The 27102-nt window shown below is 51.5% G+C and overlaps 8 protein-coding genes across 8 annotated transcripts; 4 read left to right on the top strand and 4 right to left on the bottom strand.

Moving 5' to 3' along the window:
- Window positions 1-4566: 4566 nt before the first annotated feature.
- Window positions 4567-5671, top strand: IUM83_19352 (uncharacterized protein; the record flags this gene model as incomplete). The annotated part of the gene is made up of 3 exons (XM_067944398.1): window positions 4567-4742; window positions 4813-4881; window positions 4951-5671. 3 exons carry the CDS (start codon window positions 4567-4569, stop codon window positions 5669-5671), a joined length of 966 nt encoding a protein of 321 aa, XP_067786772.1.
- A 2435-nt stretch (window positions 5672-8106) lies between these two features.
- Window positions 8107-8826, bottom strand: IUM83_19351 (uncharacterized protein; the record flags this gene model as incomplete). Its single annotated transcript, XM_067944397.1, has 1 exon — window positions 8107-8826. One exon carries the CDS (start codon window positions 8824-8826, stop codon window positions 8107-8109), a length of 720 nt encoding a protein of 239 aa, XP_067786771.1.
- Window positions 8827-10036: 1210 nt separating this feature from the next.
- On the bottom strand, window positions 10037-12674 carry IUM83_19350 (uncharacterized protein; the record flags this gene model as incomplete). Its single annotated transcript, XM_067944396.1, has 5 exons — window positions 10037-10757; window positions 10826-10894; window positions 10978-11646; window positions 11719-11909; window positions 11979-12674. 5 exons carry the CDS (start codon window positions 12672-12674, stop codon window positions 10037-10039), a joined length of 2346 nt encoding a protein of 781 aa, XP_067786770.1.
- A 345-nt stretch (window positions 12675-13019) lies between these two features.
- On the top strand, window positions 13020-13715 carry IUM83_19349 (Glutathione peroxidase; the record flags this gene model as incomplete). Its single annotated transcript, XM_067944395.1, has 1 exon — window positions 13020-13715. One exon carries the CDS (start codon window positions 13020-13022, stop codon window positions 13713-13715), a length of 696 nt encoding a protein of 231 aa, XP_067786793.1.
- A 1731-nt stretch (window positions 13716-15446) lies between these two features.
- On the top strand, window positions 15447-18173 carry IUM83_19348 (uncharacterized protein; the record flags this gene model as incomplete). Its single annotated transcript, XM_067944394.1, has 4 exons — window positions 15447-16453; window positions 16519-16570; window positions 16681-17036; window positions 17120-18173. 4 exons carry the CDS (start codon window positions 15447-15449, stop codon window positions 18171-18173), a joined length of 2469 nt encoding a protein of 822 aa, XP_067786794.1.
- Window positions 18174-19111: 938 nt separating this feature from the next.
- On the bottom strand, window positions 19112-20637 carry IUM83_19347 (putative xylanase; the record flags this gene model as incomplete). Its single annotated transcript, XM_067944393.1, has 4 exons — window positions 19112-19996; window positions 20080-20190; window positions 20276-20528; window positions 20633-20637. The coding sequence occupies 4 exons, from the start codon at window positions 20635-20637 to the stop codon at window positions 19112-19114; spliced, it is 1254 nt and encodes a 417-aa protein (XP_067786789.1).
- A 2818-nt stretch (window positions 20638-23455) lies between these two features.
- On the top strand, window positions 23456-24981 carry IUM83_19346 (putative xylanase; the record flags this gene model as incomplete). Its single annotated transcript, XM_067944392.1, has 4 exons — window positions 23456-23460; window positions 23565-23817; window positions 23903-24013; window positions 24097-24981. The coding sequence occupies 4 exons, from the start codon at window positions 23456-23458 to the stop codon at window positions 24979-24981; spliced, it is 1254 nt and encodes a 417-aa protein (XP_067786790.1).
- A 177-nt stretch (window positions 24982-25158) lies between these two features.
- IUM83_19345 (putative serine protease family S33) lies at window positions 25159-26463 on the bottom strand (the record flags this gene model as incomplete). Its single annotated transcript, XM_067944391.1, has 1 exon — window positions 25159-26463. One exon carries the CDS (start codon window positions 26461-26463, stop codon window positions 25159-25161), a length of 1305 nt encoding a protein of 434 aa, XP_067786791.1.
- Between the last annotated feature and the right edge of the window lie 639 nt (window positions 26464-27102).

The following is a 27102-nucleotide window of genomic DNA, read 5'->3' as shown; positions in this document are numbered from 1 at the left end:
TCTTAGGACCACTCAGGTAACAACACCCGGTTCATTTTACAATGGTTATCCAAAGGTAACATACTTCGACAAAATGTATTTTGTCTAAATTAGTCGGTCACTGCTGACTGGAAGTTATTTTTGCAACTGCCACAAATCCATGAAATATTATATTTTGCTGTGACCTCATGTTAAAGGTCATCACTGGGCTATTTTATGTGGATTTCAATTCGAGGTTTAAGTTAATTTTTGGCACTGTGTTCTCTTACTGTAAAATAGAACATTTTCCATGTTCGGCATTTTCTGGTTAAAGACTGGGGAACCGGGAATAAACCCACCGAGACAGTCGAGACAGCAAGCATATAGCATATCGTGATCAAATCAATCTCCCAGCGAACCACGTTTTTTTTCAGCGAATAGCTGTGTGTTATGCCGATTTACGTAGACTTTTCCATGCCCACATACAAGACAAAGTCAAAATACCGGTGTAAGTTTGTCCAGGCTGTCTGCAGATTGACGAACCGCAGTTAATAATCTTGACCGGTACGCTGGTGACTGGACAGATGCCTAGACGTGTCCTCGCATGCTAGCGGGTTCATATTCGCATGCTTGGAACCAATTCAATACTGCACGATGTCTGTGCATTACCACACCGAGCATAGTAGTAAGCCCCCGCATACTTCGCTCACAACCCGCGCCTCTACGTGTTGATCTCACTCCCGGTCGAACAAGTGCACGCTCGAGTCGATGCACTTGAATAACATCGAAGGGTAGCGAGCGTCAGCGCGTTATAGTTTATGTGGGAGTGCACAAGTGCAAGACTTCGTGAAAAGCGTGATATTCAAATAGTTGCATTGCCTCGCTTGAGCGATTGATTTGCACACGAAAAACCACAGCTTATCCCGAATTACCTAGTATTTTTTTGTTAATAGGTCCCTCATGCGATTTGGCGTGGTCTCGGGGGGATCTATACTTTATCACCAAAGATGCGATATTTGCCGAGGTGCCGACCAACTCCCTACATGACCTAATGACAGTTGTACAGTACAAGATCTCTGGTGTTTCATGCCAACCCGCTAGGATTTCTCGTTTCTGTCCACTTAATTAGTGAAGCCCCTCTTGTTGCTGTAAGTACACGTTTTCATAATAATCCGGCGAATTTAGATATTATATACTACACAACATTTACGATAATACATATAATTTTGCTATCTTAGGATCATTCTTAAAAAAACGGAGTGGTAGGCTGGTAGGGCGTACCACTCTGCGCGGAACGGCGGTGTGTGGGTCGGTAGGGCACTGTGCTACACAGTAGCTCCGAGAAATTGTCTCACTCACAAAACGCCCCAGAACCCCCCTCCCCTGGTGGAGCTACGGCGATACTATGTGGTCTCAGCTCAACTAGTCGATTCGGACAACGAGGAATGGAGCAGTTCGTCCAGTGATGAAGAGATGGATGACATTAGACGCGTTGAATGGTCCGCGGAGGCGATACAATGATACAAATACGTACTGATCCATGAATACGTATATTAGATGTAATATGCAGAGCCACCTACATTTCCTTCTGTAGTGTCTTGTACTCGCTCTAGTTTGCTGTCATCAAACCTATCAACTCAGCTCGGTTCTCGTGGTAGACTTGTTCGCAAATCGTTCACTGCACAGCTGCTAGAGCTAAAATATCGCTCTTGAGGAGCTGGTGATAAAGGTTCGCCCAAATATTTCCTGACCAGGACAGTTATTGCAGGGAGCTGTGGTCTCGATACCACGCAAGAATATTCACTTCTCCATACAGTTGAAGCGCGTTGTACTTACCATCTTTGGTCGCGCATGGCCACTTTACAGCGCGATTTTCCCACGAATTGCGTACTTGAAGAAGTGTATCGTCCTGAACAGCCGCATCTCATCATTTTCATGCAGTTCCAAACCAATTGTGGTACAGGATTAACGTATCAAAGGGTACCACCAGTTGCTCCGTTGCATACCATGGCAGGCTTCGCTTCGTAAATGAGTTGTCAATACTCTTGTTGATGCTGGCTGGCTCTGTTCGTCAACATCAGATTGGGGAGCTAAAAACAACGAACATCCCGAGTCGCATCCAGAGCGGTGATAAGTTTATCGACGCTATTTCGAGGTTGCCTACAACAGCTCTACTCGACGCTCCATCTTTTTGTCACGCTTTGATGAGTGACGGCATTGCTTCGAGGACTTGAAGTCATGTCAAGAATGGGGCCTGGTGGTCCGTCGAGAACGGTTGGCTGGGATGAGAGTGATGTCGAGGTCCGGCGCCTATCCTCGCCGACTAATGCGATCCTTCTCAGCTCTGCTCGACACATAGCAACGACAAATCTGGGGCCAACACTAACTAAAGGGCGTCCACCAGCACAATTTTCAACTGCTATGACCAAAATTCACCCAGAGGCGTTGGTTAATCGGAGAGAAAGTCGCAGAGATTCGGCGCTGATGCGTCTTGCGTCAGGTTTGTCGGCAAGTATGCCGTCAGCTCAGACCAGGTCGGCGTACCTTCAAGCTGTTTTCGCGGCGGTTGTATGTGTTTGCCTGTTGTGGACAATCTGGCTAATTTTCCTCAACGCCATGCCCAACTACACCGTAAACTGGATCATGAAGACAGAACACTTTGACAATGGTTCCTTCTGGTTGTTCGTGGACCCCCCTGCGTCGATTTTCCCACGAATTGCGTACTTGAAGAAGTGTATCGTCCTGAACAGCCGCATCTCATCATTTTCATGCAGTTCCAAACCAATTGTGGTACAGGATTAACGTATCAAAGGGTACCACCAGTTGCTCCGTTGCATACCATGGCAGGCTTCGCTTCGTAAATGAGTTGTCAATACTCTTGTTGATGCTGGCTGGCTCTGTTCGTCAACATCAGATTGGGGAGCTAAAAACAACGAACATCCCGAGTCGCATCCAGAGCGGTGATAAGTTTATCGACGCTATTTCGAGGTTGCCTACAACAGCTCTACTCGACGCTCCATCTTTTTGTCACGCTTTGATGAGTGACGGCATTGCTTCGAGGACTTGAAGTCATGTCAAGAATGGGGCCTGGTGGTCCGTCGAGAACGGTTGGCTGGGATGAGAGTGATGTCGAGGTCCGGCGCCTATCCTCGCCGACTAATGCGATCCTTCTCAGCTCTGCTCGACACATAGCAACGACAAATCTGGGGCCAACACTAACTAAAGGGCGTCCACCAGCACAATTTTCAACTGCTATGACCAAAATTCACCCAGAGGCGTTGGTTAATCGGAGAGAAAGTCGCAGAGATTCGGCGCTGATGCGTCTTGCGTCAGGTTTGTCGGCAAGTATGCCGTCAGCTCAGACCAGGTCGGCGTACCTTCAAGCTGTTTTCGCGGCGGTTGTATGTGTTTGCCTGTTGTGGACAATCTGGCTAATTTTCCTCAACGCCATGCCCAACTACACCGTAAACTGGATCATGAAGACAGAACACTTTGACAATGGTTCCTTCTGGTTGTTCGTGGACCCCCCTGCGTCGATTTTGTACTTAGCAATACTGGGACTCTCGCTTGTCGGCCTTGGGTATATTATTATTTTGCTCAAAATGGCGATTCGATCCAAGCGAGTGACCCACGCGCCTCACTTTATGCGAGCCGAAGCGAGAAAGTCTGGTGCTAGCTCCTCCGATGAAACACGACGTAGTAGAGCAACATCTTCAGCACTGAAACTTATCGATGGACTGACAAAAGCGGAAACATTTCCCTGCCAGGTTGCGGTGAGTCTGAATCACACTAGTTAGTTAGCCTCGATCTATTATGTTGTTCACTAATCCGTGACTCTGTCTGCTTAAATCAGAAGCTCTGGATGAAGGTCGGAGACTTGGCTTTTGAAACAGCCCTCCTCGTACAGATCCTAGAAGGTGGTGCGCCGTTGGTCATCGTCGGCATCTTCACTGTAGTTGTCATTTCAAACGCTCTCGCATGTGCTGTAATTATGTTCCTTCCGTTCGACAGAATAGGGCTCTTGGAGACCCTCGTCGATCTTCTGTAAGAACCAACGTGCGTCAAGCAGCGATGAGTGTTTGGTATTTAACGATTTTTTGGGTCGTTTTCTGCAGATTCGACCTGCTTGTCGCTGTCGGGTGTCCAATGCTGATACTTGTGTATTGTCTGGACAACTTCAACTTTCCGCGTGATAAATTCGCTATCAACCTCGAAGTTTTCCCAGCCGGGTGGTTCGAAGAGCAAGCAAGCGTCGTCGCAGATCCGGTACAAACCGCCGTAATCTACAAAAGCCTAAAATCCCTGCGCATCACTTCCGCGTTTGAGTTTTTCGCGCGAATGGGGGTGCACGCTACTTTGTTTTTACGTCTGCGCCAGCTCGTGATGCTCATACAAGACTCCAAGAGGCAGAGAATCCGAGTGTATCCGTGTTGTCACCGCCCCGCCGCCGCCTTCTTCGTGATATTTGCCGTACTATTGGTCGTTTTTGTCGGCGAGAGTATGCGCACGTCGACAATTGCGTGCGCTCCACACCCGGAATGTGCCTTAAATGCACGAAGATGGACTATACTGGAGAATGGATCGTTGACGCAGTGCCCGTGCTTAATCATGATTGACCGAGACACAGCACCGAAGACGTACGCCGAATGGGAAATGCCTAAAAACCTGACAGAAAAAGTGGCTCAGTTGGCCTCGAGTGGAGACCTGCAGACACTACAGCTCACGAATCGATACCTACCCGTCCTGCCGGATGAGCTTCGCCGGTGCACAGGAATGAGGCACTTGTACGTTAAATTGCGTGGTCCTGGTATACCTGTAGGGTCGAAAGCGCTTTACTAACGCTTGTTTGAGCAGAACACTGGAATACACGCACACTCAGACGTTGCCCGCCTGGTTCAAGGAACTTACCAAACTCGAGTACATGTACGTCTCCTCAACCACGTAGCTATCGCTACTTAACTATCAAAGCTAATATGTATCTTCCTTCTCCAGTCACCTCGAGAGCAAGTTTACAAGCCCGATAGTGTCGCTGCCGGACGACATGTTCGACGACATGTCGTCTTTGACGTTCATTCACTTCTCTGCGTTTCTTCCACTGAAGCGGCTCCCGTCCTTCAAGGGCCTCACGAGCCTGAAATCCCTCACCCTGGCTGCATTCCTGGTGCTAGAGGAACTTCCATCCCTTGATAGCCTCCGCCGTCTCGAAAAACTTTTAGTGACCTGCAGCCCTTCTCTGGACACTCTGCCTGACCTCGCGCCAGTCAAGAACCTCAAGTCACTCGTCCTAACCGACCGTGGCACGTGGTGCTGCAATGGGTTCCTGGGGGAGTGCAACCTGGACAACCCCATGTGTCAAATTCACCCGCTCTGGGGGACTCCAGCGGCAACGTGCCTCACTTCTAGTGATCCAAGAGCTACACCTGAAACTCTCGCGCTCATCGCCAAGTATCCGGAGAACGTCTGTACCGGTTTGCTGCGTCCTGGATCACTGGAAGGCCCACCCACCGAGGCCACCATGGACCCATGCAATGGTACATTGTATCGACAGTGTGTAGACCCCAGTGGCGCAGAATCAATGTGCTACAACGCCAGATTCATGGGCATCGCGTGCGATACGAACCCGTTTCCAATTAAAATGCGTCGACTGCAAATCGCCCGAGGTGTGGGCGATAAGTGTGACCCGGAGTACGAAGCGTGGCTGGGCTGTAAGTGATGCCAATGATAAGGATTGCAATAAATCGTCGTGTAAATTCGAGGGTTGTGTACAGACACGGATTAATCTACTTGCTCCAAAGCCAAGCTTCGTACTCGCGGTCGCATGGCTCCCCGATTCCTTTTGCGATCCGTTGACGCCACAATTTAATGGAGAGCCGGTTTGTGCCGCAGTCGACGCCCATGTATCGAGCGTTGTGCACTGGCGACAAGGCATACCATTACACGGAGCCATCGAAGCTTCCGTTGGCCGGCCTTCAGGTGAACCAGGACGCAGCAGAATGTAGCAAGTTGTTTCTGGAAATTTCGCAATAACTGCTTTGGCAGCAATTTTGTCTGAGCGATTTGTGGGAAGACACGCAGCGCTGGGTCTTCGAGGTTACATTCACTTAGAAATCCATTGCAGTCGATCCGTGATAGCGAAAGACTGGATTTTGCTGCTGGTTGGCGATAGATCCGGTAAACTGTTGAGCATCAGCGAGCAGGTGATCTGTGATCTCTCGAGATTCTGGAGATTGTCGCAAGCTGGGAGCTCCTCGAGGGAGAGGAAGACGGCTAAGGTGAGTGACTTGATATTTGACAGCCCTAGAATTGACGGCAGACGTCTCATCGGCACAAAATGGCGAAATGGATGAAAGTCAACGATGTCATATCGTCGAGTACGTCGTCTTTTAGCACAACCACTGGACTTGAGAACTTTGTTTCGATGTGACTGCACATTAAAGCAGACAATTAGTATTCAGTTTATCAAGAAGGACAGAGACATCAGCAAAAGAAAACTCGTACAGGAACTCAAGGCTGGTGAACTCTCTGAACCAGTTTGGTGTGTGCGTGTGCGTGTGCGTATACTCCAGCGCTCTGAAACGTTACATTAATTCGTCAGCTATTCATCACGTTCTGATAAAGCAACAACAGGTGTTGCGTACAGATGTCTTAATTCCTTACACGAAGAATGTTCACCGCAAGCTGTCGAGACTTGATGTCTGTCATTTCAAGTGCGCTTGCAACTGTCGTGGACGCATCCTGAAGAAGTGACGGTTTGTTTCTTATGAATTCCAAAGCTTGACTCTTCGACTTTGACCGTGGTGGATCATGCTTTTCCGACGACGGGACCACTGCATCCAGGCTTTCAACGTGTTTACCTTTGTGAACATTCGTAGGCAGCTCTTGCAAGACTCTAAATGTGGGGATCAGCATTTTCACGAGAATGACGACGTACCCGGGGGCGACAGTAGACATACCGCACACTGCCAACCCGCGTATGGATGGTGGCGGGTCCACAAACAGAAAGAACGAGCCATCGTCGAAGTTTTCCGTGCGCATGGTGAGGATAACAGTGTGATTCGGCGCTAGATTGAGCAGGATGAGCAAGATTGTCCACAACAGACAAATCAAAACGACCGCTGCGAACGGATTTCGTTTGCGATGAGGGGAGAACTGCTTACGCGAAGACTCTGGCTCGGCTTCGTCTCCAGAACCATCATGAATGAGCTATCATCATGAATGAACTTTGCTTCGAGACGGCGACGATTGAGTCAACAGAGCCGTCCGCGTTGCTTCGCTCGAGCCGTTCTCGTTGCATTGAGCATGCGTAGACCTAGATATGACTGTATGGGCGTTTGCAGCATCATCCATTCGACCAGGATTCGTGAGAAGATCTTGCTCTATCGCTGAAACCGTGAGAAGCAGGTGATTCTGACCAAGCAAGTCCTCAGTAGAGAACTGTTTGGTTTTTGCTAAGCATAGCAAGCAAACATCCCAGAACGACCAAGATGAATGAAGCAGCACCTCTTATCATTCTCTAATCATGGTGAGCTGCGGCTTGACCTTGTGCCAAAATACAGATTGTGTACACCCCAGGCATTCGAGACTACCAGACTTTAATTAACTCAGCTAAGTAGATCCGCCATGCACATCGTCCGAGTCGGAGGGCCGCTGTTGGTGTTTTCTCCATTTCAGCAAAGGTGTACGTATCAGTGCTGGAAATTCCGGGACGGTCAAGAACCCAAACTGGGCTGCTCGCGAAGTCAAAGCTCTCCAGTGCCCGCTTTGCATGGACAGCACGACTAGCATCTCTTTCTGGTTTGTGACGAACTTCCTCAAAGACACGATAAAGTCCATGTGCTCCTCGATGGCGGAGATCCGCCCGCTATCTCCCAGGACGAAGGACTTGATCTGCGACGGAACACCCAGTACCGTCCCCACCAGCGTGTTTTGTAGCTGGTACCAGTCTCTCAGGCGTGGAAATATAAACTGAATCGTGGCTGGCGTAATGCGCAGCCTGTACTTCGCCGAAGCTTTGATACCGCGCAGTCCTTCTCGGCTACCGTACTCGACAGACGCCACTGCATTTTGTTGGAAGCTAAGAACCTCGAAGCAAGTACTCAGCGATTGCCAACGCTCAGCGACTCGTTCGGCAGTAGTGTACGTGGAATTCTACACAAAATGGCGCCGAAGAAATTCGCGGTGCGTGTAGCGCTTGTAGCCTTTCGTGAAGGTCGCGAAATAGTCTCCCACCGCACGGAGACAAGCCTTTTCAGTATCTCTCGAGCGCCGCCAAGCTTCCTTCTCAGTCGTGATCCTTGATGGCGGGGTTCCAATGGCTAATACCCTGCGGTATTCGCTCTGCTTATCCGCTTGCGCGTGGAACTTTTCTTCCAACCCACTCACCTGCTCACTAGTAAGCACTGCGGGTTTGTCCTCTTCTTCCGGCTCGCGTGGCTCGTCGATTACGCCGAACATGCAATTGTCCGCTATCAACGCTCGTCCCAGCAGGATGCCCACCACCACCGGATCCTTCACAATGATCATAAATGCCCCCACAAAATCCAGATCCACCGAGTATTTGCAGCACTTGCCGTCTCCATTGAAGAAGAAGGTGATCCCCATCGCAGGCTCCACTTCCCTGCCCACAAGCTGCGACACCAGCCACTCGTTGCCTATAATATGCAGGAAAATACTCTCAATGGTACTTCTCAAAATCTGAAACCTCAGTTTGGCCTTGGTCGAGACCACCACGGAATTTTCCGCCGCGACGACCTCGAACGACTGCATCGTCAGGCAAATTGTATTTAGAAACGTCGAGTACATGGTCATCTGCTCCATCATGACGGTGGTGCCGCTCAGCCCGTCGCCCACGTCCACGTCGGCATGCATGACGCTGTCCAAAAAGTTTTTTGGTCGTGTTCATTTAACAGTCTCTTGCGTCCCACCTCTTGGACGATGCCCGCGGTTCGAAACACCTGGTAGAACTCTTTGACCACGCGCACCAACGAGACCTCGGGGCAGTGCTGCTGCACCAGAGCTTTGGTTTGCAGAATGTCTCTGAAAACGCATAAATTGCCCACTTCTTGTTTCAAATTTTGTACATCCAGCGTCAAGTTGAAGTCTACGGAGCGTTCATTGAGCACGGATCGGAAGGGCCCCCACCCTTTGCGCGGCTTGCGCAGTCGACCGTTCTTGTTTTTCTTGGCAGTTCGGGTCCACACAGAGTCGGAGGTGGTGGAGGGGGCAATGTCTTGGGACTGTTAGGCCATTTCGATTTGATCGATGCTTCGATTCTCTTGGGCTCGTACTGCGAATCGCGGAATGGCTGAGTCGGGAGGACGTTGGAGATCCATGCGGACAGGCGGACGCATCATGGAAACCGACAACTGGACGCATCTCCCCAAAGAGACGACGACACCCAATTTGATGTATGGAACCAGCCCCATCTCACCTCTGTGTTGTACTAAACTATACAAATACGCTTAATGAAGGGTGAATAACTATAAATAAGTTGTTAAAAGATCTAATGTACCAGGTATTCGGTACGTATAATACCTCTGATTACTCTGATGGCTACCTGGCTGCAGTCTGGGGTGGAGAATGGATAGCACTGTAGAGCCAGGAAAGTCCGATGGAAGTGCTGTATGCCTTCTTCGACGGTTAAAATTATTGTTGGAAACGACACCCAATTTGATGTATAAGCCCCATCTCATGTACTAAACTATACAAATACGCTTAATGAAGGGGTACATAAGTTGTTAAAAGATCTAATGTACCAGGCCGTATAATACCTCGATTACACTATCGCCCGCACTATGGCTGCAGGCAGGACCTGGCTGCAGTCTGGGGTGGAGGGAATGGAGGTGCGATGCACTGTAGAGCCAGGAAAGTCCGATGGAAGTGCTACGTCAGGCATCGCTGCCTTCTTCGACGGTTAAAAAATTATTGTTGGACCTGTTAGGACGATACCGTATATGGTAGAGAGCAGGAACACGAGTGAGCAGCGCTTGCAAGTTTAAAGCTTTTCGCCTTGCCAACGCTGACGAGCTCAGCAAATGAATTGTATGATCAAATTGAGAGAAAAAACTGATCGGCAAAACTATTTGCAGCCCAGCCACGCTTCGTACTCCGGGTCACACTTATCGCCCACACCTCGGGCGATTTGCAGCCGACGCATTTTAATTGGAAACGGGTTCGTATCGCACGCGATGCCCATGAATCTGGCGTTGTAGCACATTGATTCTGCGCCACTGGGGTCTACACACTGTCGATACAATGTACCATTGCATGGGTCCATGGTGGCCTCGGTGGGTGGGCCTTCCAGTGATCCAGGACGCAGCAAACCGGTACAGACGTTCTCCGGATACTTGGCGATGAGCGCGAGAGTTTCAGGTGTAGCTCTTGGATCACTAGAAGTGAGGCACGTTGCCGCTGGAGTCCCCCAGAGCGGGTGAATTTGACACATGGGGTTGTCCAGGTTGCACTCTCCCAGGAACCCATTGCAGCACCACGTGCCACGGTCGGTTAGGACGAGTGACTTGAGGTTCCTGACTGGCGCGAGGTCAGGCAGAGTGTCCAGAGAAGGGCTGCAGGTCACTAAAAGTTTTTCGAGACGGCGGAGGCTGTCGAGAGCTGGAATTTCCTCTAGGGAGAGGAATACGGCCAAAGTGAGGGATTTGAGGTTCGTTAGTCCTTTGAAAGACGGGAGCCGCTTCATTGGAATAAACACGGCGAAGTGGATGAACGTCAGAGACGGCATGTTGTCGAATATGTCGTCTGGAAGTGATACCACTGGACTTGTGAACTTGCTCTCGAGGTGGCTTGAGTACAATAGCAAAACACGGTTAGAATAGGGTCACTTAGGATTTAAAATGATGGCCAAACTTACAAGTACTCGAGGTTGGTGAATTCCTTGATCCAGTCGGGCAGCATCTGTGTATGCGTATATTCCAGTGTCCTGCAGAAATGTTACGAGATAAGTTAGAACAAAAATTTTTTTTGCAGTAACTAAATTGCACGGCATTCGCAAAATTAACGTACAAATGCCTCAACCCCGTGCAGAGGCGAAGCTCGTCAGGGAGAATGGGTAGGTATCGATTCGTAAGCTGCAGTGTCTGGAGGTCACCGGTCGAGGCTAGCTGAGCGACCTTATCTGTTAGGTTCTTGGGCATTACCCACTCGGCGTACGTCTTTGGCGCGATATCTTGGTCGATCATAATTAGGCACGGGCAGTGGATTACTTCTCTATTCTCCATAAGTGTCCATCGTCGAGCGTTCACAGCACATTCAGGGTGGGGAGCACACGCGAGGTTCGATGTACGCATGCTCTCTTCGACGAAGAAGCACAAAAGTCCTGCAAATACGACGAAGAAAAACGCGGCCGGGCGGTGACAGCTCGGGTAGACGCGAATCAGTTGCATTTTCGGCTTTTGGATGAGGATCACGAGCTCACGAAGACGCATGAACAAGGTCACGTGGATGCCCATGCGCGCGAACAACTCGTACACTGTAGTGATTCGTAGCGACTTTAGACTCTTGTAAATAACAGCGGTTTGCACGGGGTCGGCAACGACACTTGCTTGGGTTTCGAACCACCCTGCCGGGAATACGTCGAGATTAATAGCGAACTTGCCCCTCGGAAAGTTAAAGTTGGCGAGGCAGTAGCAGAGAATCATCATTGGGCATCCAACAGCTATAAGCAGATCAAATCTGTCGTGGATGAAGGAGATCATAGCATTAGATGCAGTGTTTGTTGAAATAAAAATTCAAACCACCTCTTACAGCAGATTAGCGAGAGTCTCAGCCAACCCCATCCTGTTCAACGGAAGTAACATCATTACAGCAAACACAAGTGCATTTGAGGCGATAACGACGGTGAAAATGCCGACAATAACAGCAGGTGACCCGGCTTCTAGGATCTGGACGAGGAGGATCGTCTCGAAGGCTAAATCCCCGATCTTCATCCAGAGTTTCTGTCAAAGAAATCACCAGAAATTAGACTAACTCACCGAATTGGCGTGAAAATCAACCGAAACACTCACAACAAATCGTCTGGAAGAGCTGTCGGCTTTTGTGAACGAGTTGATCAGCTTTAGAGCCGATGAGGTCGTTCGACTGTTACTAGCACTAGATTCTAGTTTTTCCATCCCAGCTTTCAAAATCTGCTTGGACGGGGACGAGCGAGCCGCCTGTTTCGGTCGACACGCCAACATGAGCAAGATGACAACATATCCAAGGCTGACAAGAGAGAGGCCTGTCACCGCCAGATGCAGCGTCCCCGATGGGGGGTCCACAAACAACCAGAAGGCCCCGTCGTCGAAGTGCACCGTGTTCATGACGAGGTTCACCGTGTAGTTGGGCGAGATGTTGAGGAAAATGAGCCAGATCGTCCACAGCAGACAACTGAACACTACCACCGCCAGAATCCACTGGAGGTAAGTAGCGCGGGTCTGTGCGCGTAGCAACCGCATCGAAAAGTCCGTGAGACTGCCCCATACCGAGGATCTGTGCGCGTCTCGTTTCTCAATGCTGGTCCTGCGGGTCACCTCCGGCTCCGGGTGAATTTTGCTTGGACCCGCGAGCAATTGCGGAGGCGAACGCCCCTTAACGAGCTGTGGACCGAGGTTGGCCGATGATACGACACGCGCAGAGATTCCATCCGTCGCCGAAGTCAAGTGCGAGATTTCCACCTCGTCCTCCTCCCAGCCAAACTTCCTCGCGGGGCCTCCCGGCTGCATCCTTAACCGCCAGGATAATGAAAAAGCTGTACTGGAGCTGGGAATAGGTGGCGGGACAGCACCATCGTCCGTTTTGTTTAACCGCTTGAGGGCCAAGAATAATGCCGTGTCCGTCCTGGTGTAGCCATCTCTAAGTTGAAGTGGTCCGTTTTCTGTGGCATACACCATATGTACGTCCACCACACCAAAGTCCAGTCTGCCACATCAAATCCATGTTCCGCACACCACGTCGGACAGCGGAGACCGTCCTATTGTCCTGTTGTCATGACTGGGTCGATGCTGCAGCGGCGCGTTCTCGGCCTGCAGAGCTCCTCCAGGCTTGCAACTCGTTTGCACAGCCTTGCGATGGCCCCGCGCACCGCGCGCAGTCGGTCGTTTTCGTCGTCGCTCAAGCCTCGCGGATTCACCAACTTCTTGAGATTTACCACCATCCAGCCGCCGAAAGGGGAATTGGCCCCGTCCGACTTCCGCTTCAAGGCGGCGCTGGTGGTCAACACGGCGTCCAAGTGCAGCCACTCGGCGCAGTTGATGCAGCTCCAGCAGTTGCACGAAAAGTACAGCGAGCTGGGGCTCGTGGTGGTCGCCGTGCCGTCCAACGACTTCGCCGGACAGGAACCCGGCGACAATAGCGAGGTTCTGCAGCGGTACGCGGCGCTCGGAGCCACGTTCACCATCGCGGAGAAGACCCCGGTCACGGGGGACAAGGCGCACCCGTTCTTCAAGAAGATCGCGGACAAGTACAGCGTATCCGTGGCGCCGACCTGGAACTTCGACAAGTTCTTGGTGGACCACCGAGGCGACATGCGTGCCGTGTTCCCGAACGATACGGAGCCGCTGGTGCAGGAGGTGATTGCGGAGATTGAAGAGGTGCTGGAGGACCTCCCGCGCGGCCTCGAACCGGGGCAGGAGCTGGTGGACGAGGACGAGTATGACTACGAGGAGGACGGGAATAGCGATAGTGACGACGACGACAGCGATGACGAGGAGGAGGAGGACGATGATGATAACGATGAGGAAGACGAAAAGCGTCGGTTTAAGTAGTGGAAGACATTCAGACATGGACCACGTCGGCGTGGTGGTTGAGTGGACATAGCGACGAAAGTCACTTTGGGCCTCACTAAACCTTTGCTTGACTGAGATGTGTTCTCTCACCTTGGGACTGAGCGCTGTGTAACGCGGTAGGCCCACCTTGTGTCTTCGTCCTACTCCATTTAGTCGTCATGGAAGCGCGGTGGGTGGAGCATTGCTACGTCACTCACGAGCCTACAGTAGGGAAGACAGAGTCGCACAATGCGAATCTCTCTTCTTGGAGTTTCGCTGTGTGGTGGCTGGTGATATTTGCTGTGCACAGGACAGCGTTCGGACACAACACCTTCTACGCAGTGCTGTATTGGCGTCTGCACAGCACGTACCCGCACACCTGTCTCGAATATGCTGGCATCGGCATGTCAGCCTAGAATTACTATACCATCATGCTGTCCTGGCTGTAATGCACGGTATGTTCATAGTTGTGGTGATTGTTAGTACCTCGGTCTGGCGTCGCAAGTTTACATTTCGGCCTTGGGAAATAGCGGGGTCTACTTCACAAACTTCACGTTTGGCATCAGCAAACCGGGGCTCTTCACTATTGGTATCAGCAAAATTGTTCAGTGTACGTCTGTACTCAAGGACTTGGGCACGAGAAGGGATCTTGGGCGTTAATGGGAAGCACTTCCACATAATTCATATTGCTCGAGAACTTGTTGAGACTTTGCTGCTGACCGTACAGGCTTACCGGATGAGTTGGCTTTTACCACGAATGCAGCTCAATCGTTTTTTACGTAAGCCTTCTTGTGCTCGATTGCTGGTCACTCGTTTTCGTTCACGCGCGCTTAGCTAAACGCAGTGAGGCCTTCAAGGTGTTAGTCTCGTTTATCTGCGACTGCATCCTGGACCTGGTAACATGCGTCGGAATTCTGATAGCGGTGATACTAAGCTGCGTGGACGACTATAATTTGAAGCTGACGGGGTCTGAGATGACGAAATGGTACGACGGCGAGTAAGTTGCTCGCGCATTTAACGAGTTCTAGATCGTCTTTGTGATCTCGTGGTCCGATTCGGCCACGCGAGCTTTCTCTTCGCTTGGGCTTACTTCCACGACCAACAACATAAAGTCGCTACTGCGCCACGCCCCAAACCGTGACCGGAATGTCTCGCATAGAAGATCGATTTTCAGACGAGGGTTTCGTGTTCATACTGCCCTGGCTGGCATCTCAATTGCTGTCTACAGTGATCGGCTTTCCGTAGCACGAGCTCGAAAATTGTGGTTCTCACCGATCGCGGGCGCGCTGTCTGGTCCCGACGGAGGTAACTGCTCCATGGTGTAGCATATTCCATGGTTTCAAGACATGTGCGAGACGGATGGGGCCGGAACTCTGAGAACTTGCTGAAATAGTAGAGCGCCCACGAACAGAAGTGTTGCTCTACTGGGTGAGACCTTCGTGCAAAGTCGCGTAGGTTAGTAAGTTAACACCTTGGCTCCGAACGTCGTAAGTTACGACATGTCCTTTTTTGTATGTCGTAAGTTACGACATTGAGCGATTTATATTAGAAAATGGCTCGGACACGATTTTCCCATACTTTAATCAAGTGTTTTTCAAACAACCGCAGCATATAAGCTGCGAGAGGTCTCTGCGACAAGTTCACAAAACCGGGTCAGAGGATGGGTTCGGATGGGTGATGGATGCCAGTTTGGTCCAGACCGCTCATTCGAGAATTTGCGGGCTGGCGGGCATGCGGTCCTGTCGCCGAGAGAAACCCGCCGCCCCCGCCGCGGCACCACACGACGTTGACTTCCGACACTTTTGGCGGCAGCTCAAGGCGGCGGGGTGGATGTCGAAGCGGCCGACAGGTATCCAGACTGAATGGACCTATAGTAGTCCAAAGGGCGCGAACGTGCTGATAGGTGAGCGTGCCGTGGTGGAGTACGCCTTCCAATCGGGATTGCTGGTCGAGGACGAGGAGCATGATGGAGAGGAGGGCGGCGGAGGGGAGCATGTTGAAGAGGGGGGCGGCAGCAAGGAGCATGCTGGAGAGGACGGTGGCGTAGGTGGCGGTGACGACGCCGCCATTAGACTCTCGCAGATTGACACAAGTGTACTGCTATCGCAGAACACCATCGAGCAGATGTTTGGACCCTCCTCTGGATTGGAGCCTGAACTATCGCAGGCTGCTGTATCGAGAGCGTTTGACCTCTCCCCGAGAGACCTGGAAGCTGACGATGAGCAGCGAGACGCAGCAGCCAGCTTGCGTCTGATGTCGGATGCGTCGGGGCTGGAGAGTGAGGGGGAGGACGAGCGTGCTGTCACTTCTCCCACAGCTCCCCCACGGCGAACACGGATCCCCCTGAAACTCAACGCCGACGTGAACGTGTTGCAGGATGGAGAGAGCAGCAGTGAGTACGGGAACTTCAGCTCCGATGAGAGCGATAGTGATGGCATCTGCGACGGCGACTGCGACTCTGGAGGCGACGAGTTCGATGAAGAGGGCGATGAACTCTCCGACAGTGACGCCGCCGAGATGGATGAGGCTTTCCTCGCGTCACTGCATATTGGCGGCGACGTTGAACTAAGCAAAGCAGCTCTCAAACAACGGGAGGCAGCTCTACGGGCAATGCAGTGGACCCCAGTCTCGACAGAGTTCGAAACCGATACTACTTCGTACCCTGGGTTGGGTGCGGACGAGGCCAAACCTGTTGGTGCGCTGCTCGATGTGTGGCGGTCGCCACTGCTGACACTACTGTACTTCGTGCCGAAACCCGTGTGGGTCTTGATAGCGAGGGAGACTAACCGCTATTTTTTTGCAGCAAGTGGGGAGGCGAGCAGAAAGGATGGCGGCGCGGCAGACTGGACGTCATCGTAAGACCGCCGCGCAAATTGCTAGGCGCTTGAAAGCAGCGGAAGAGTACGGTACCCACGAGATTCTTCATATGGTTGAGCTTGTAGTCGCGCGCATGCTGTGTCCTCAGAAGAGGAGCTACGCTGCGCATTGGTCCATGGTCGAAGAAGGCGCCATACCAGCCGGACTGTTCGGGCGGTACATGACTCGTGACCGCTGCCAAAACATCCTGCGCGACCTTCACTTCGTTGACAACACCGCAGATCACGGCCGCGATAAGCTGTGGAAGTTACGTCCTGTGGTGGACAAGATCCAAGAGCGCTTCTTGGCAGGTTGGTCTCTTCCAGCCATCTTCTCCTTCGACGAAGGCGTACTTCCTGCCACGTCGAAGCGCAACACCACGCGCATGTTCATGTCTGATAAGCCACATCGATACGGCTCTAAACTGTTTATGTTGTGCGACGCAAAGACGGCATACTGCCACAGGTGTTTTGTTTGATCTTTTGTCTATGTCGTAACTTCCGACATGTAATGAATTCTGACATCTCTTTATGCCGTATCTGTTCTAGATTTGACGTTTATGTGGGCAAGCGTAACAACGATGGAGGAGATACCGGAATTGACGCCAAGACTGGAGCAGCGGCCGTCTTGCGGAACCTGAAGACTACGTTCACTCCTCAATCGCGCCACAACTGGCATGCTGTGATCATCGACCGATACTACACCTCGGTTCTTCTCGCCGTGGAGCTGCTGAAGATGAGGGTTTACGTTGTTGGAACGATCATGACGAACCGCTTGGGGTTCGACAAGATCATCAAGTCCGAACACAAGAACCGGCCAGCAAGCATCCCAAGGGGTTCCTTCGTCTTCACGCGCTCTGTCGATGTCCCCGCCATGATATCGTGCCTCTGGTGGGACCGCAAACCAGTCTACTACCTCTGCACGGGCTCCGCCATGACGCCGTCTACGATCGAGAGGAAGGTCAAGCGGGTGGGCGCGATTCAAGTGGGGTGTCCTCAGTTGGTGAAGGACTACCAGAACTGGATGGGCGGGGTAGATCGCCACGATCAACTCCGCCTCCAGAGTTACTCTCTTCAGATGTCCACGCGGTTCACCAAGTACTACAAGGGCTTGTTCTTGGGGTTCCTCGATCTGGCGCTGGTGAACGCGTTCCTGACCCACAAAGAGGCGGCCAAGATCAAGGGTACAGTGTGTTTGAAATGCTCCGAGTGGTTTACAGTCCTGCAGAACCAGCTCCTGCAATTGAAGGCCGAGGACTTTGCAGGGGTCGAAGCGACACCACCTCCCTCCCGCCAAAAGCGTAGGCGAACACCAGTTCGCCTTGTGCACGCACTCGAGCAGTCCGAAGACTGGGTTACCGTCACCGGAGTTCAGAAGCGCCGCCAAAGGTCATGCAAAGTTCGTGCGCTCCTCCGCACAGAAAAGAAGAAGTCCTTCGCGACGACTTACTTCTGCGAGCGCTGTTCCATCGACAACGCCAAATGCTGGTTGTGCAACAAGATTCGCCGCGAATACAAGGGCGTCGCCAAAACCTGTTTCGAGATCTGGCACGACGACTTCGGCGCCGGGCAGAACGTTCCTGCCAGCCTGGGAAGCGCGTAGTGCTGCGCCGGCCTGGCAAGAACGCAGGAAAGCGCAAGAAGACACGGCGGGAACTGCAGCTCGTCCGCGAGGAAGGAAGCGATGACTCTGACTCTGACAGCAATGATGAGTGAGCGTGTAGGCTGCGTTTCAGTTGATGAGTGGTGAGCTTCGTGTGGCTGAATGCCAAGTTTATTGAACCAACGTACCTTCTTTCATGGGTTTTCTGAAATGAGCTGCAGATCAGTGCACCTCCTCAGCCATCTGTTGGCTGCAAATGGAGTAAGTTACGACATCGAGCTGTGATTGCTCCATCCTAATGCCGTATCATTTACGACATAGGCCGGAAACCCTGCTGAAAACTTATACACCTACCCCGACGTGAAGCACATGACATATACAAATGCCAAGTCTTTCTGTAAGTCGTAACTTACGACATTCGCTTACGCGTCAGAGGCGAGTACCGTTCGGAGACAAGGTGTTAATATCCCGTGACGTGCAGCGGTTCAGCCGATACAGATAAATGCGTTCGAGCAAGACAATGAGCTTCAGCATTGAGGCTAATGTCCTTCGCAGGACAAATGGCTGCAATTAAAAAAAAAAACATAGTTGTGTTGCTTAATAGTCTGGCGTGTCTTGAGTTTGGCTAATTGTCGAACTGCAGGCTTACATTCTCAAGCGTAGACGCCAGATCTCGTTCATAACAGCCAACTTATCAACGAAACAGGTACCCAAGAGAGATACGCCGACAAGGCGTTCTGGTAGGCCCTGACCACAGACTCTCCCTACCACGGCAACAACTCACGCTCTGGACTTCGGAGTAGGGGCACATGAGGAGTTCTCCCACTAATCTTGAGCGAGTGAGCGAAGTAGAAACGAACCATCAATTTTTTTCTTTGTATTACGCTACTGTACCTCTCTGGTATGCACGAAAAGCGCTGACCAAGTTGACTTTCACTCTAGTTTTGCTGCTGGTAGATAGGCGCCGGCGTCCCGTGTTTCTTGACACCACCCTTTTTGTGCTTCTTCGGCGAGGGGCAACGGACCGAAGTTTGCGTCGTGTTACTCGCTCCAAAGGCAGGGGCGACAGTATCCGGGGTGTTGTTGGGCTTTGTCGGGTATCCAGTGCTTGATCCTCCCCAGCCAGCGACAATGCCGTCGTACAGAGATTTACGAACCAGCGCCGTGTTGGCTCCACCTGGCTGGTACCAAGGCAGCGGCGACCTGGTAGGGAGCCACGAGTAGTTGTCGTCGTAGCCCCAGATGGTGACACCGACGCACCGCTGCACCTGGTTGCAAGCCGCGACAGTGTTCTTGTAGACATTCACTTGTCTCGCCTGCTCCTCCGCGGATGGCGAGGGCGAACTTGCCGTGACGTCGACCTCAGTGAGGGCAACGTCCAGCCCAAGAGCAGTGAAGCGCTCCAAGTTCGCCGCCTGATCAGCGGCGGAGGACGTGTCGGCGCAGCCAAAGTGAGACTGGAAGCCGACGCCGTCAACGGTAATGCCACCGTCCAGCAGCGTCTTGATCATGTTGAGCACCCCAGTTGACTTGGGGTTGATCGTGTTGGTGTTGTAGTCGTTGTAGTACAGCTTGGTCTTGAGGCCGAGCGACTTCTTGACCTCGTTGGCGGTCTTGAAGGCGGTCGTGAGGAAATCCATGCCCGTCGTCGTGTACCAGAAGGAGTTCCGCATCTGACCGTCTTCGCCCATGACCTCGTTGGCCACATCCCAGGCGTAGCACGAGTCCCCAAAGTGCGTCATGACCTTGGTGATGTGGTTCTTCAGCGCACTCAACATCTCCTGCTTGCTCAGACTCTGGACCCACTGAGGCGTCTGCGAATGCTGTAAGACGAACCAAACACAAAAGTTAGTTGCCGAGTAAACACATAGTTCTTCATAGAATGTGTACAGCTTGCAATACATACCCAGGTCAAAGTGTGGCAGCGCACTTGGGCGCCCATTTCCTTGGCGATAGCCACGACGGCATCCCCGGAACCAAAAGTGAAGGAGCCTTGAATGTTCTCGGTAGCATCCCACTGCAGTGATACACAGCAACAACAAAAAGCGTAACAAAAGTTAGGAAACTGAGAATATGGATGTCGAGAGCCAAAAGTTGTGCACCTTCATCGAGTTGGCCGGGGTGATCATGCCGAAGTCGTGGCTGTTTTTGAGGACTTTGAGCGCGGCGGAGTCCCTCATGTCCTGGTCCACTGCCGTGCCCATGTACTTGCCCGCGGCCTTAGCCATGTCGTTCAGACCGCTGGAGCCCGAGTACGTGGACTTGACAATGGTGTCGCCTGCCACCACATTGAGCGAGCCGATGGCCACAGCGAGAGCAACTGTGTGCTTCATTGTTGCTTGGGAGGGTGGAGAGCTGCACGTGGAGAAGAAGCAAAATGAAAAGTGAACAAAGACTTCCGCCTCGGACTCCAAGTGGTCATACAATCGTTCAACGCCACATGGCAATGCCGCCCTTACCACATTTTCACTGTTTGCTACGGTACATTTATTGGCGAGCGTTGTTTAGTACGAAGTAGCGCGTGTAGTAGCGGAATATATGCAGTCCGACTCACACAACAAACGATTATGGTATACTGATTGCGGACGCTGTGAATTCGCTGCCAAGAGATCACACCACAAGGAAAATAGGAAATGCTTGAGTACACCTGCTGTTTTCTGTCCCTGCTCACCTGTTTGGACTTAACAGTCCCTGCTGGCCTCTTGTTCGCCCTGGTTACCTGTTGCACATTCAGCGTTGTTTATGTGGTATGAGTCAGAGGCTGTGAGTCCGGACTCACGACAAGCAACAGCTTTTCTGACGTATTTGCTTTAAAACCATGGCGCAATAGCGACCAACCAACAATTGCCAGATCCCGTAGTATTTTTTGAAATGCGTACGAATTCTACAGTATCCACGTTTTAGTGATGGAATTTTTGAGTGATTGATTCACAACGCAGGAAAAAACATTTCAACAAAACTATTGTACAGTATTTTTCTGACACGTCGTTAGGAACTTGTGACCTGCCTGCTAATGATGGCTCATCGAGAAGAAACGGTGCTGTTGAATTGTGGCATCGTCGGAGAAGGAGTGTGATCTCTGTCATAATTGAGCAGTGGATGTCGGTGTTTATCCTGAAAGATGCCATCGCAGACAAGCTGAGATATCAGGGGCGAGCTCACAAACGGAAGCGCTACTTGGCGAAGAAGAATGGGTGGTTGAAAGACACGGATCTTGTTGCTTTTCGACTGGAACCTGATGACGTTCGAGATATGGATGCACGAGGGCAGCTGATGGATACGCGGGCAATTCAGGATGTCCTGAAAGACAACAACATGGCCACACAGCGAGCTCTGAAGTCAAGGCAACTTCTCGTGCTGGAGGTGGTTCCCAGATCACCCGCGGAATCAGCTACAGGCGCGCCAACGTCGGCAGCTGGAGATGCCAACGATCATCTTCTGCCTGGTATAAAGAAAACTCTTGGCCAAAACGTTGCTGAATGTCCAAGAGAAGGTAGGTGTATCGTTGTGAGATGCTATACGTGTATTACCACCAACGAGTTTTTTCTTTATTTGTCCAGGACAGCATTTGAACGATGCCTCACACAACTATCGATCACTTGGGCTTCGCTACTGTCGTCCTTTGAAATGGAGGTAACCCCAGCAACGTGTGATGGAAGGGTCCATACAACACGCAATCACGCTGCGGGATTCACGCATGCACTGCAAGTCACTTTTGTGATGTCGTAGATAATATAGTTTCATTCGTGATACGTTTTCGGTGGTTTTGATTCACTCGTTGATGGAGGTTTCGATTTATTGATTCACAGCTACTACAGTACCTACGGGGTTTTGGGCTCTGTTGATAGGTTCAGCCACACACAACCCGTCAATTACGCGCACTTCCTCAATTTTGAAGCACCTACAGGTACCACAATAGAAGAGTATGCAAGAAATCCAAGAGCGTGAGTTGTTGCCATGGTAACGAGGACGTTGCTGTGGAGAGTCTGTGGTCAGGACCTTCCAGAACGCCTTGCTTGCGTATCTCTCTTGGGTACCTGTTTCGTTGATAGATTGGCAGTTATTGAACCCGGAGATCTAGCCTCTACGCTTGAGAATGTATGCCTTTGACTTTTAGCCAAATTCAAACCACGCCAGACTATTTAGCAAAAGAACCATGTTCTTTTAATTGCCACCAGATGTCCTGCGAAGGATATTAACCGCTGAGCACGAGATATTGAAGTACATGTACTGACCCATATCATCGCGACTTTGTACGAAGGTCTCACACAGTCAACCCGATCAGAGCAACATTTCTGTTCATGGGTGATCAACTCATACCAACGGGAACAATGGGAACTACGCGACCTCGCAATTGTTGATTGATCGCCATTCCGCAGTGGATTGAAAGCGTGAAGTTGCCTTGACTTCAGAGCTCGCTGTGTGGCCATGTTGTTGTCTTTCAGGACATCCTGAATTGCCCGCGTATCCATCAGCTGCCCTCGTGCATTCATATCTCGAACGTCATCAGGTTCCAGTCGGAAAGCAACAGGATCCGTGTCTTTCAACCACCCATTCTTCTTCGCCAAGTAGCGCTTCCGTTTGTGAGCTCGCCCCTGGTATCTCAGCTTGTCTGCGATGGCATCTTTCAGGATAAACACCGACATCCACTGCTCAATTATGACAGAGATCACACTCCCTTCTCCGACGATGCCACAATTCAACAGCACCGTTTCTTCTCGATGAGCCATCATTAGCAGGCAGGTCACAAGTTCCTAACGACGTGTCAGAAAAATACTGTACAATAGTTTTGTTGAAATGTTTTTTCCTGCGTTGTGAATCAATCACTCAAAAATTCCATCACTAAAACGTGGATACTGTAGAATTCGTACGCATTTCAAAAAATACTACGGGATCTCGCAATTGTTGGTTGGTCGCTATTGCGCCATGGTTTTAAAGCAAATACGTCAGAAAAGCTGTTGCTTGTCGTGAGTCCGGACTCACAGCCTCTGACTCATACCACATAAACAACGCTGAATGTGCAACAGGTAACCAGGGCGAACAAGAGGCCAGCAGGGACTGTTAAGTCCAAACAGGTGAGCAGGGACAGAAAACAGCAGGTGTACTCAAGCATTTCCTATTTTCCTTGTGGTGTGATCTCTTGGCAGCGAATTCACAGCGTCCGCAATCAGTATACCATAATCGTTTGTTGTGTGAGTCGGACTGCATATATTCCGCTACTACACGCGCTACTTCGTACTAAACAACGCTCGCCAATAAATGTACCGTAGCAAACAGTGAAAATGTGGTAAGGGCGGCATTGCCATGTGGCGTTGAACGATTGTATGACCACTTGGAGTCCGAGGCGGAAGTCTTTGTTCACTTTTCATTTTGCTTCTTCTCCACGTGCAGCTCTCCACCCTCCCAAGCAACAATGAAGCACACAGTTGCTCTCGCTGTGGCCATCGGCTCGCTCAATGTGGTGGCAGGCGACACCATTGTCAAGTCCACGTACTCGGGCTCCAGCGGTCTGAACGACATGGCTAAGGCCGCGGGCAAGTACATGGGCACGGCAGTGGACCAGGACATGAGGGACTCCGCCGCGCTCAAAGTCCTCAAAAACAGCCACGACTTCGGCATGATCACCCCGGCCAACTCGATGAAGGTGCACAACTTTTGGCTCTCGACATCCATATTATCAGTTTCCTAACTTTTGTTACGCTTTTTGTTGTTGCTGTGTATCGCTGCAGTGGGATGCTACCGAGAACATTCAAGGCTCCTTCACTTTTGGTTCCGGGGATGCCGTCGTGGCTATCGCCAAGGAAATGGGCGCCCAAGTGCGCTGCCACACTTTGACCTGGGTATGTATTGCAAGCTGTACACATTCTATGAAGAACTATGTGTTTACTCGGCAACTAACTTTTGTGTTTGGTTCGTCTTACAGCATTCGCAGACGCCTCAGTGGGTCCAGAGTCTGAGCAAGCAGGAGATGTTGAGTGCGCTGAAGAACCACATCACCAAGGTCATGACGCACTTTGGGGACTCGTGCTACGCCTGGGATGTGGCCAACGAGGTCATGGGCGAAGACGGTCAGATGCGGAACTCCTTCTGGTACACGACGACGGGCATGGATTTCCTCACGACCGCCTTCAAGACCGCCAACGAGGTCAAGAAGTCGCTCGGCCTCAAGACCAAGCTGTACTACAACGACTACAACACCAACACGATCAACCCCAAGTCAACTGGGGTGCTCAACATGATCAAGACGCTGCTGGACGGTGGCATTACCGTTGACGGCGTCGGCTTCCAGTCTCACTTTGGCTGCGCCGACACGTCCTCCGCCGCTGATCAGGCGGCGAACCTGGAGCGCTTCACTGCTCTTGGGCTGGACGTTGCCCTCACTGAGGTCGACGTCACGGCAAGTTCGCCCTCGCCATCCGCGGAGGAGCAGGCGAGACAAGTGAATGTCTACAAGAACACTGTCGCGGCTTGCAACCAGGTGCAGCGGTGCGTCGGTGTCACCATCTGGGGCTACGACGACAACTACTCGTGGCTCCCTACCAGGTCGCCGCTGCCTTGGTACCAGCCAGGTGGAGCCAACACGGCGCTGGTTCGTAAATCTCTGTACGACGGCATTGTCGCTGGCTGGGGAGGATCAAGCACTGGATACCCGACAAAGCCCAACAACACCCCGGATACTGTCGCCCCTGCCTTTGGAGCGAGTAACACGACGCAAGCTTCGGCCCCTTGCCCCTCGCCGAAGAAGCACAAAAAGGGTTGTGTCAAGAAACACGGAACGCCGGCGCCTATCTACCAGCAGCAAAACTAGAGTGAAAATCAACTTGGTCAGCGCTTTTCGTGCATACCAGGGAGATACAGTAGCGTAATACAAAGAAAAAAATTGATGGTTCGTTTCAAATTGACTCACGCATCAAGATTCCTCAACCTACTGCGATGAAGGCGCAAGCGCAAGTTTGTCGAATATGTCACTGCTGTCTGAACTCCGTTAACCGCTAGAGGCACTCAAGCTGGAATTGTACGCGCCATCGTATGCATCATTGGTGCCCAAGTACTGATTTTGATCAGTTATTGACGCCGTGAGCTTGAACTCTGGCATCTCATCTAAGCACGACTTGTCCAGACGGTTTAAGTCTCCGTTATTCTTCACGTACGACGCAAGCAGCTTTAGTCCACAAGTGTTACTCGAATCACCGTCCTCATCGAGTGGGGTCGAAGAAACGGTATCATGCACCGAGTATCGGAACAAAATCAGCTGCTTATTGTCACCGTCCAGAGCGTGAAGCAAACTCTTGGCGTACTTGTGTGGCGTAAGAGGATCGAGCTTACCATTGAGTAGCAACACGCTGGCGTGCTCAGGAATGGTGGCGCTCTTGTTCCAGTACTGGTCGTGCTGGTAGAATATGCCGTTGCCGGAGTAATTGCTGACATTGAGCTGGTTGCACACGGTCGAGTTTTCTTTCGAGAACGCGCAGTACAATGGAGTGTCCATGTAGACCTCAGGATCGGAAATCATTGCATTTGTAAAGCGCGCTCTCATTTCTGCGATTGAAGGCGATGGAGTCTCCCACATCTCGGAGAAAATAATCAGGTAGTAGAGCAACGGCGAGTAGAACGCGTCGTCTTGGCTGGAAAACTCGGCGTCTGCGTTAAAACCGGTAACGAAGTGGTTCAGCACGTCGATATCTTCTGGTGCGCAGCGATTCAAGCGGTACACGACGGGAGGAATGAGTTTTCGTAGGGTTAATCGCTCGAGCAACGAACTCAACGCACTGCGAAGGATCAGCGAGGGCGGCTCGCCCTTCACATCCGTCATCAAGTTATTCATGAGAACAGCGCACGTCGAATTAGGTTCGTTGTCAAACTTCACGATCAAATTCTGAATCGTGTTATCCAGTCCGTGTGGCTCAAAGTGAGAAGAGCATTCTCGATCACCATCACAGAGTGCCAAAAAGGAACTCGCCACTTCGCCAAAGTCGATGTTCCAAGTCGAGAAGTACTCAAACTGGTCTGCCGGAGCTCCGGACGACGTTGCAATGCTGTCCAACACGTACCCCGTCACCGTAGGAGGGTCCAAGTGGATCAACCGCTCAACCAACGCCGTGCCGTAGCTCACTCCGTACACCGTCGTGCTAGCGCCATTTGAGAAATTGGCGATGAAAGTCGCAATGTCCGTAGCCGCACTCGTCACAGAGAACGCCGCGAGGTCTCCATACTTGAACTGCAGATCCTCCGCACACCCTGGTACCTCGGCTAGATCAATCTTTTGACCGCGGGGTGACCCGGTGGTCATCGCTTGGGCGGCTACACAATCGAGAAAGGTACTACGTCCAGTCCCGCGATGATCCATTGTGTACACATTGACCGCACCCTCACGTTGGTTGTGCAGATCTACCATCAATGACTCCATAGCAGTCGACGAATCACCGGGCCCACCTTGTAGAACCCACACATTGGTCGTAGTTTCAGGATCGCCCACCGTCGCCAACATCCGCTTCACGAATATATTGACCGTGGATTCTGATACATCCGAGTTCTCGCAAATTCCCGGATAACACAATGGAGCGTTGTACATGGCGCATTCAGCCACCAAATCTCCAGTGCTTCCTTCATCCGAAAAGGTGAATTCAGAGCACGGGTACCAGCCGTTCAGTTGATGATCCGCCAATACTGTAGATGCATCCGCAAGTATCGCCACTAGCGAGAAGAGTTGGGACAGCTTCATCGAGACTGGAGTGGTGCTGCTTGTTGATGTTGTCGGAGGTTAGCTAATTCGAAAGTAAGGGAAGAAAACCGCGGTGGCTAACGCGACCGTGCATTGGCCGGAGACTGTCGTCCGTGCAGTGCGGTCGACACGCGAAGCGGAAGCTTCTTTTTTGCTGGTCGAAGAAGAACCGCTGGCTCCAAGTTGAGGCCACCTTTGACCGTCACA

This window comes from Phytophthora cinnamomi (genome assembly GCF_018691715.1).
Source record: "Phytophthora cinnamomi strain GKB4 chromosome Unknown Contig64, whole genome shotgun sequence".
NCBI classification, from domain to species: domain Eukaryota; phylum Oomycota; class Peronosporomycetes; order Peronosporales; family Peronosporaceae; genus Phytophthora; species Phytophthora cinnamomi.
The sequence above is the reverse complement of the archived record's forward strand: the minus strand, read 5'-3'. Positions and strand labels throughout refer to the sequence as shown.